The following is a 9,412-nucleotide window of genomic DNA, read 5'->3' as shown; positions in this document are numbered from 1 at the left end:
GAGCTTAGGTGGAACAAAGGATGTCACAACTTCCTTATGCTGTTGCACCACATTTCAGAGAGCTATCAACTAAGTTCCTTGAAAAGTCTCCCGGCTTCATCATTGACCCACTTACTCTGTTTTGAATTGTGTGTATTACCAAATAGTGGGAGAATTGTCCCCTTTACACAACATTTGTGTCTTATGGATAGTCATTGCAGCATGTATATATACACACATACACCTCACAGTTAGTACACAGACAAAGCGATCTAAATAATCATGACCAACATTAGGTGAGATACAGTAATGACAGAAACACACACATGGTGCTGTCCTTGCGCAGTCCTTTGTTGTATTTCATGCACCCCTAAGTCACATCAACGGGGCGACAGCGGAGGGTCTCTTCAGACCGTAGAAGTTGAGCAGGACCCCTCTCAGGTCTCTGTACCTTAAGCCGTACAGGTAGGGTGCGAGGGCTTTGGGCAGCACCAGCAGCAAGTTACACACCACCAGAGACACCCACAGGTTGGCACGCAGGTCCTGGACGCCGTGATGGCAGTACAGCAGCAGCTCAATGGCCACCACCAGCAAGGGGCAGCAGGACAGGAAGAGATGGAGATAGTGGACGAGGAAGGTTCCTTTGGCCCGGGACGAGCGCTGATCCCTCCAGACGCCCGCCATGCGAGTGCGCCAGTACAGGACCACATAACCGGTGAAGACCAGGAGCAAGATCAGCAGGATCACGGTCACTGTCAGGAGCAAAGTCATCTGTGGAAAACATCAGTCAATACATAAATAAATTAGACGCACATGTGATGTAAGGCTGTGTAATGACAGTGCCACTGCAGCTACATGAGGCTCAGATCGTGATCTCTAGGGCACTTTTGGGAAAGTATGGAAGTTGATAAAAACACTAGCACACGTGATTTGTGATCAAGGATTTGTGATCCACCTGCAAGGGTGTGGAGAGGCTGACGGTGAGCACCAGGAGCAGAGGCGCAGAGCAGATGTGGAGGGAGCAAGGGTCAGTGGCGTGGTACCATACAAACACACCTGCAGAGCCTGCTGGAAAGAGCACCGACACGGCCCAGATACCCACAATGGCCCTCCTGGTCCTGTACAGAGACAGGGAGCAGGACACATATGTTACAGTGTGTGAGAGAGGGAGAGCGAGAATGAAGAAGACAGACACTTGAACAGAATGACAAAGATAGTAAAGAATTGTATTGTATTTTACCACAAAAGCCATGGTTAACTATCTCAATGCCTTTTTTGTTACAACCCCATACCTGGATACTGGCCACAGGGCAAAGTAACGCAGGGGGGCCAGCACTGCCAGTGAGGTGTCCAGGACTATAGCCTTGGTGCTGAGGATCCCAGAGCTGTATAGCACCCCCAGCAGGAAAAGCATGGTAGCGCAGGCCCACTCGGACATCAGCACCCCTGCTGCGTTCACACAGGTACTGAGCATGTACGTTGTCAGAAACAGCAGATCACTGAGCAACACATTGGCCAGGAGAAGGTAGCGTGTCTCCTGACGCATCTGCCGCCTAGGAGGATGGCAGGAACATAATAGATGTATTTTAAAATGGTAGACTTTCTTGTGTATTTCTGTGTGTGTGTGTGTGTGTGTGTGTGTGTGTGTGTGTGTAGGTGTGCATGACTCACCTGGTTAGGATCTTGGCCAGGATGACAGGAATCACCAAGGAAACAGCCATGAACCCTAAGATGGGGCACAGCTGCAGCACCCTGTGGTGCAGAGACAGCAGGACGTACCACTCACTGATGAAGAGCTCCACTTGTCTCTGCAGCGGGTCAGACGCGTTGCTCTCAGTGGACAGACGCATGTGTCTCTCTGCCAGGCCAGAGCTGTTGTACCAGTTACCGACGGCACACAGCAGAGACATAATCGGGTCCTTGTCAGTCCCCATCACTGCAGCCAGCCTGCCCGCCTCACCTCCATCCACAACCCCGTCCTGGCTAATGACACTGAGTGAGAGGAGATGGTGCTTCCCTGTCTCTTCTAGTGCCTGAAAACGCCAAGTCGATTAGCCATTTGTTAATGATCTCCTTGGACACCCAGTTTTAGACAAACAAGACTTTGGAGGCAAATGGAGTTAAGTGCTTTGTTACTATGGCCATAAAGCTGAGTCTGAGTGGTACGTTCTACATGGCTTTTACATTACGTAATGATATCACACATATTTTGGTAAATAGAATTTATTCAACATATCTGTTATGGGTTTAATGACGACTCAACACAAGACAAACAAAGAACTGAAGAAACAAAGAAAGACCCACAAGCATCTCCAAAAAAGAAATAAATACCATAAAACCACCTTAAAAAATTGCAGTGCTTATGAAAATAACTCAAGAGCGAATACTAAAGTTGGCAGGGATGTTGAATTCTTCACAGAAACATTTACATTTCACAACAGCCATGAGTGATGTTATGTTAAACAACAAAGTAGGGTGTTGCAGGTGAGCCAAACCTCATATGAAGCACATAACATTGGAAGAGTAGTTTTTTTGTTTGCTGGAGGACAACTTAGACAATAAGCATACAACTGAAATATGTAAATCACAAGAGATTTGATTTATTTTTTCAATCATTGGTCAAGTTGAAATGCCAATTCTTATTTCACTGCCCAGTGTGTATAAATGACAGACAGTTCCAATGTGTCTTTAAGCCTGACTGAGTCTCCTGTGTCGATGTAGCAGCTGCAGCACAGTATCAGAGATCTCCCTGTACCTCAGCCCATACAGGTAAGGAGCAAACGCCCTGGGCAGCAACATGAAAACACACATATTGACTGTGCTGATCCACACACGGATGTCCAGGCTTATGCCTTCTGTCTGGAACAGGGAGAGCTCCACGGTGAAGACCACGCCCGGGGCAAAGTAGAGCAGTAGCAGGACACCGTGGGCCAGCAAGGTGACCCGCGCCCTGGAGAAGCGGCTCTGCCAGATGCCCTGGGTCTTAGTTACCATGTAGAGCCGTATGTAGCAGTACAAAATGAGCAAGGCACAGATGACCGCTGCTATGCTGAAGTAGATGTGGACCCCCACCATGTTCTTGGCCTCCATGAAGCCGAGGGAGATGAGGACCAGACACACAGCTATGTTTTCAGGGGGACTGTCCCTCTCCACCTCCATCACGATCACCAGGGAGAGGGGGTACATGGCTGCCAGCACCCACACCCCCACCAGGATGCGGTGGGTGCGGGCGGGCGGCAGCAAGTCGTGGTAACGGAGCGGCCAGCGGACCGCCGCATAGGTGTCGGCCACCATGAGGGTGACGGTGAGGATGACGCAGCAGTAGGAGGTGACAGTGACAGCCGTGATCAGCTCACACAGGAGCAGGGGCATCTTAGCTCCTAAGGCATTGCAGAACACTGTGGCCAGGTTCAGGATGAGGAAGAGAATGTCTGCCGCCAGGGTGTTGGCCACCAGCAGGTAACGGGTCTCCTGACGCAAGGCTCGGGACAGGAAGATGCATGTCAGGAGGACAGGGTTGGCGAGCAAGGTGGCCAGAGTGATGACGGTGGTGGGGATGAAGAACAGTTCTAGGTGCCAACTGCGCAGATTCTCAAACCACTCCTGTGTGAGGTTTGCCATTTTTATTGATGTCATTTTGTCTTTGGGGTTTGACACAGATACAGATGCTATGAAATACTCTTTCTATTGTGTGTAAAAATTTTAATTTGTTTGCCTGTGATATTGATGTGTGACTTGTGCTTTATGATTTGTAGCCTACTTTCTCCAGCAGGTTCCTGGGGATGAAAACAGACAGGAATTAATATTAGGCTACCTTCTGAGTGGACCAGCTCCACAACGTATTTTGTTGAAGCCTTGTAGACCTTTTTTACTACTTACTTTAGGCAAATTATAAAATATAAATGCAAATAGTGAGAGACTATTTTATATGACAACCACAATGCATTGCAACCTAATTGACTACAGTGACCAAATATAGGTCTCCACACAGAGGAACCTTTTATCAGCAACTGTGTATTATCTACTGTATGGCCTTTAATTAAAATATGTGTTGTTGTTCACATATTCATCATCTTGTTATACTGCAGGTTGGGCAAAACTGTACTGCATTTGTCTACATTATCAAGCTGCCTCCTGCTGACTCCGTTTCGATCAGGATTAGATAGGTAGGACTTTTTAAAGCTTGTTGGACAACAATTTCCATATCATTATTAAAATGAGCAACACCAAAATTTACATATTAACCACAGCATACAGTAATGGACTTTGTCCCTTGAATGTTATGTTGCAAACTGAATCCTTTAAGAAATATTTATAATCAATATAATAATAATTTGAATGTATATATAGACATTACATCTCTTCAAATTTAAATTTGTACAACTTTATCTTTAAGATATACTATCAGGTGGCACAACAGGGTTTAACATTTTCATTAAATTGATGATTATTTAATATCAGCAGTAATACAAATATGATAATGTTGCCACATACATACATTGTCTACATACATACAGCTACATACAGCTTCCCTTCCATGTTCAAACTCTCAAAACAAAAACCCGAAAATCACTTGGTTCTTTTCAAACACTGCACAGACACACCTATTGACAAATTATTGATTGACCAAAGGTGATGTTTGGTTGAAATCATTTCCCCTCAGCAACAAATAGAGCCTGAATGAGTTTTCTTACCTGATGTCCAGAGCAGACAAACGTACGAGTGCTGCTCATCCATTAGGCTTTATGCTTCTATAAATCAATGGCTGCTCTGAACAACTCTAGTCACTCACTGACCTTATCTGCTGATGTACTCTCTGTTGACTCATACAGATAATACAGGGATGTAGAAAGCTATGGCCACTCGGCTGTCACATAGTAACGGGGTGGTGCTTCCAACCTCTTGGCTGTTCCTCATGTTACTTGTTCAATGTCCTCTGAGTTTCAAATCTAATTAATTTGTAAGAACTCATTTGAAAACCACTTAAAGAACTTCATTAAAAGGATTAGGCTCATACTTTCCCTCTTAATTACATCGCATCAAGCATCAAGGCAATCAAGCCGCTGACAAATTGCTTTAACCCAACTTCTGAGGCCACTAAAAGAAAGTCAAAAACCTTTATCAGAGGGAAGAGATGTCTGGAGTTATTCTCACCATCTTCACCCCAGACAGAATACACAAACTGTTGTTATAACTTATCAATACAAAGTGTCCTTATCTATTAGCCTAATGTTGACATCATCACATCTCATATCCGGATGAGGCCACTTAGATAATAATGATGAAATACACGTATATCTCCAAGTGAACCTGACCAAGCACAGAATTCAACTTCAAACCTCACTGTTCACTTAACTTTGGACAACAAAGGAGTGTGGAGAGTAAATTCAGGAGAGAACAACCATCTGAACTTGGAGATACAGCACCAATGACATGTTTTTCAAGCTTGTCTGTTCACAGTATGTCTGACAAAACTGTGGAGAAAATTAGGTGTGTTTTAGATAAGAACCCTCTATAGCCGCTCCTGACAAAACTTTGAGTTCAACAACAACCAGTTGACATTTTTATTTGCCAGTGTTACAACTGTAAATGTAATTTTTTCAATTTTGACGACCCTCCCACTCTCCTGCTCTGGCCGACACTTTCTCCCGCCTGAGGTGATGACAGTGAGAGTGTCATCTCTTTTGGGTGGGAGTGTGTGAGTGAATTGCCCATATCTGTGTCAGGAAGTCTACTGCTGTGCAGTCTCCCCTGTTTGTCCTTCAATCGTACAACCTTAACATTCGCCATGTTAAGGGGACGGACAACATGGTGACGGTCCTGCTGTCCCAGCCCTTGGAAGCCTAACTATAATGTTTTTGTCTCTGGTTCCTGTTTTGTCTCCTGTGCTGTTCTTACCTACCTCTTAAATGACTGCCTAGGTACCGAGGTCTGCTGAGGATGGGGAAGAAGCGGGCCAGGGGCAGGTGGGCTGGAGAAATACGTATTTTGTAAACTTGTTTTGTGTACTTGTGTTACAGGGGTTCCCGGTGGGACCCTGTTTTTATGGAGGGGGGTGTGACGACCCTCCCACTCTCCTGCTCTGCTTGCTGTGCATGTTTGTCTGTCCTGCAGGAGCCTGGTGGGCGGGGTCGTCATCAGAGCCAATGGAGTGCACCTTCAGACCTTCAGACCATTCAGCGTCTCTCTCCCTCCTCACCTATGCACACCTTTTGTTCTATTCTTTTGGTTTGATGTAGTTTGTGTTGTTGTTTAGTCCTTAGTTTTAGTTAATAAATTATTGTTATAACTTTTACTTTGGCTTATGACTCCCTCATTGTTACTTCCTGGAACCAGGTTGTAACAAATTCTCCCACAGTCCTCCTTCCCTCACCCTCATTTCTTCCTCCTCATGTATCCACTCCTCCCTCCAGTCACTTCATCTTTGTCATCATCCTCTTCCTCCTGATCATCATCATCACTATCAGCTTCGGTGTCCCTCTGCTGCTGCTGCTCCTCTTCCTGCCATTCTCTCGCCATCAGTTTCTGAAATACGTCATACTCGTCTGCTGCTGCCTTGGCAACTTCTGTGAGGAAGGTTTCCTGGTCAACGTGCAGGATGCTGCTGAGTTTGGGGTTGATGATTTCCGTCTGTCCTTTCTTGTCTGGGGTTTGGTACTGGCCCCTGCGCTCCAGGAAGCAGTGTCTGCAGCGCACCTCATCCAGAGAGAAGCGGAACAGCTGGGACTTCACCATCTCCGCTTGTTTGACACCCATGCGGAAGTAGACATACTGTGGAAAGATGGGGGAACATATGCTGTTACAAACATTGCAACAATCACTTTAGAGTGACAAAAACACACTTAAAGAGCATAACTAATATTCAATTACACTACTATGGAGGCTTTGCAGTTGCATTACAAATCTCCCAACAACCATGGCTAGCGACATCATGGATGTCCTGTGGAGAATTAGCTGAGTGCAAATAATGGCAAAATATTTAACAATCTGGCTAGAAAAAAAAGAGATACCTGAAAAAAATTGTTATGAGTTATATTGTGTTATAAGTAAAAGTTACTGAATGGTACTATGAGTGAATGGAACACTATGAGTTGTAGCTTGAGAAGAGTCAGCTCAGTTAACCTGAATAAACAGCTGGCTTTAGGCACTGTTAGCCAAAGCTCACCAGGAGGCTAATTTAGTGAAGCAACTACTGTTAACGTTAAGCACGAAGCAACTATTAATGCTAGTTTCTACTAAATACATTAACTAGTGTGCAAATTAGATGTGTTTATAGCAAGACAGTGATAGTAAATAATCAGTTCCCACTTCCCAGGCAAAAACAGCACAGAAATAAACCCTATCTATTCCACACCGTTGCGACAGCCAAGTTGTACATTTAGAAACACAATCAGCTATTCCCAGCCACTGCTGCCCAGAGCTGTGGACGATGGCGTCATGTCACCTGAAAGCCTATAATGCAGTTGTCTTTTACAACTATTGTGACCTTGGCTGAGAATTATAATGTTTAGTCAAGTTTTGAGGAAGTCAACAAATCTGTGGGCTAACAGGACCAGCACTCACGCTCAGCATAACAACTGCAATTTTCTGTTCAGTTTCCTTCACGTTTCATTTAAAATGCATCAAAAATAAAAAGACTTTTCCTCAGTGTGACAATGTCAGGACCAATTGTCTTATTTGTCTCTCATTAGGTCTGTATTCTGACCTGGAACTTGTACTCCAGCTGACCCAGGTCTTCCTGCACTATGGCTGGAGAATCTCTGAGGATGTCTGTGACCTGCTGGACGGTGAACAGGCACTTCTCTCTGAGGAACAGCACCACACTTCTGATTCTCTTCACAGGCACGCTCAGGATCGGGGGGTAATAGGCCACCACTCTCTGAAGACCGCCTGCGGGGAGACAAGGGGATATAATGTTGGGATATTCATGCAGAGCACACATTACATATCCAGTACTTCTGAGCATGAACTGCACTTGCCCAACCCAATGCTTCAAATAAACTATGCTGCACAAAGACCATGATCTCTCACCTTCAGCTAAACCTAGTTTCCGCAGATTGGTTATGCGCTGATGAAGCTGCGAGTCCTTGACGTGGTAAAGTTCAGGACATTTCTCCAGCACTTTCAAGACGCTAGAGGGGTTGAGACCCAGGACGAATAGAGCCGTGAGATTTGAGAGGGCATGTTTTGCAGCACTCCCTCCTCTGGCTTTGGACACTGTCTCGTACACCTGCTCTGCCTGGGTGTCGGTGAAGCCCATATTGAGTAAAGAGCGTAGGGACAGCTCTATGACCTGCTGCTTAGGAAAAGAAGCTAGTTTATGGTTGTGTTGCAGTGACTGTAGGTTACTCTGGCTGGTGGAGGAACAGAGGAATCTGCACCCTATGGAGAGCGACTGCCGGTGCGATACAGGACATCTCCCAGGTTGAACTGTAATGAATACAGGGGAAGTGGCTTTTCTCAGAGTCCACTGAAGAACCTGTGGAATAGACAAGATGACCATAAACACAAGTTATATCCCCATTTTTTGCTAACGACGGAGTGGCATATCATTATGCTGAAAAGCTACAACAGGACAAAGGTAACTGCTATGGACATAGTGTAGCAACAGAGGAGGGAAAAGCGAGTATGGAGATAACATTAGCTGAAGTTAGCAAACATCAAGGTTATCAAGGGGGTTTATTGGCTGGCTAACTTCTATTGCAAACATTTCTACGAGATTTTAGAAATATGAAGTCGATAAAATAAGGAGTTTTCAGTCTAATAACCAATTGGCTAAAACATAAGGCGATATTGTCTTATTTTCTAGCTTCATAATTCACCTGACGTGCTGCTACTCGGGTACTCATGCTTGCTTGTCCGTCGTGAAAATACTTCCCTCTTTCAGCGGTCGCTGTTACAGATGGGTTCCGGCATGAACACAAAATCCTGCAAATATAGAAGCATGAAGTTACCCATATTTTCCTGAAACCAGGGAGGTCAGTTTTCTAAATTCTACAAGTCGAGCAATGACCGATGACTGACAATATTATTCAATGTGATAGATTATTAGATCATCAAGCTATCTTGTACCGACGCACATAGTTTAGAGGGAACATTAGTCCTGCATGCTCCCGGCTCCCAGATGTGATTTTTTTCTTTTTTATTATAGCCTATGTGGCTTTCAAATAGGCCTACATTTTAGCAATTGATGCTTGATCTTTGTTCTCTGCTATAGTGATAAAGAAACTACAGGATCAAATCTGTAGGCTACTCCTGCACCATCCATCCTCACAAATAAAATATAAACAGGATACTTATTCATTATTACCCTACAAAATTATGTTGGTTATCATCATCATCGGTTGTTCACCATTATTATTGTTAGTTTTTGCACAGTTTTTGCACTTATTTTTGATTAAAGGATTCCTGTGATATAAGCTTCCATCAGACA

General features: G+C 44.7%; 3 protein-coding genes across 5 annotated transcripts; all 3 read right to left on the bottom strand.

Annotated features, from left to right (window-relative positions):
- Window positions 1-354: 354 nt before the first annotated feature.
- On the bottom strand, window positions 355-1,889 carry LOC139660604 (probable G-protein coupled receptor 148). The gene is made up of 4 exons (XM_071538777.1): window positions 1,651-1,889; window positions 1,272-1,532; window positions 935-1,097; window positions 355-750 (listed from the first exon to the last, which is right to left on the bottom strand). The coding sequence occupies exons 1-4, from the start codon at window positions 1,887-1,889 to the stop codon at window positions 355-357; spliced, it is 1,059 nt and encodes a 352-aa protein (XP_071394878.1).
- A 308-nt stretch (window positions 1,890-2,197) lies between these two features.
- Window positions 2,198-3,617, bottom strand: LOC139660622 (probable G-protein coupled receptor 148). The gene has a single exon (XM_071538819.1). The coding sequence runs from the start codon at window positions 3,613-3,615 to the stop codon at window positions 2,668-2,670; it is 948 nt and encodes a 315-aa protein (XP_071394920.1). The 5' UTR covers window positions 3,616-3,617; the 3' UTR covers window positions 2,198-2,667.
- A 1-nt stretch (window position 3,618) lies between these two features.
- On the bottom strand, window positions 3,619-8,829 carry mterf4 (mitochondrial transcription termination factor 4). Of its 3 annotated transcripts, none has more exons than XR_011696560.1 (5): window positions 8,802-8,829; window positions 8,011-8,458; window positions 7,685-7,869; window positions 4,674-6,750; window positions 3,619-3,755 (listed from the first exon to the last, which is right to left on the bottom strand). XR_011696560.1 is itself a non-coding variant. In XM_071538818.1 (5 exons), the coding sequence occupies exons 1-4, from the start codon at window positions 8,826-8,828 to the stop codon at window positions 6,355-6,357; spliced, it is 1,056 nt and encodes a 351-aa protein (XP_071394919.1). In that variant the 5' UTR covers window position 8,829; the 3' UTR covers window positions 3,621-3,755; window positions 6,353-6,354. The 3 variants fall into 3 exon arrangements, 2 of the variants coding, with proteins under 2 accessions (XP_071394919.1, XP_071394918.1); XM_071538818.1 differs by having other exon boundaries at window positions 3,621-3,755; window positions 6,353-6,750; XM_071538817.1 differs by lacking the exon at window positions 3,619-3,755 and having other exon boundaries at window positions 4,365-6,750.
- Window positions 8,830-9,412: the final 583 nt, after the last annotated feature.

This window comes from Centroberyx affinis, unplaced genomic scaffold (genome assembly GCF_046629955.1).
Source record: "Centroberyx affinis isolate AG114_WGS23_722 - 3 ecotype Tasmania unplaced genomic scaffold, CSIRO-AGI_Caff_v1 ptg003351l_1, whole genome shotgun sequence".
NCBI classification, from domain to species: Eukaryota; Metazoa; Chordata; class Actinopteri; order Beryciformes; family Berycidae; genus Centroberyx; species Centroberyx affinis.
This window is presented reverse-complemented; position numbering and strand designations above follow the sequence as displayed.

Coding starts and splice junctions, on each gene's coding strand:
- LOC139660604 (XM_071538777.1), bottom strand. CDS start 1,889: ATGTCTCTGCTGTGTGCCGTCGGTAACTGGTACAACAGCTCTGGCCTG. Junction 1,533..1,650: donor CTGGCCAAGATCCTAACCAG/GTGAGTCATGCA, acceptor CCATCCTCCTAG/GCGGCAGATGCGTCAGGAGA. Junction 1,098..1,271: donor GCCCTGTGGCCAGTATCCAG/GTATGGGGTTGT, acceptor GTCTCTGTACAG/GACCAGGAGGGCCATTGTGG.
- LOC139660622 (XM_071538819.1), bottom strand. CDS start 3,615: ATGACATCAATAAAAATGGCAAACCTCACACAGGAGTGGTTTGAGAAT.
- mterf4 (XM_071538818.1), bottom strand. CDS start 8,828: ATGAGTACCCGAGTAGCAGCACGTCAG. Junction 8,459..8,801: donor CCCGAGTAGCAGCACGTCAG/GTGAATTATGAA, acceptor TCTATTCCACAG/GTTCTTCAGTGGACTCTGAG. Junction 7,870..8,010: donor GAAACTAGGTTTAGCTGAAG/GTGAGAGATCAT, acceptor GTCTCCCCGCAG/GCGGTCTTCAGAGAGTGGTG.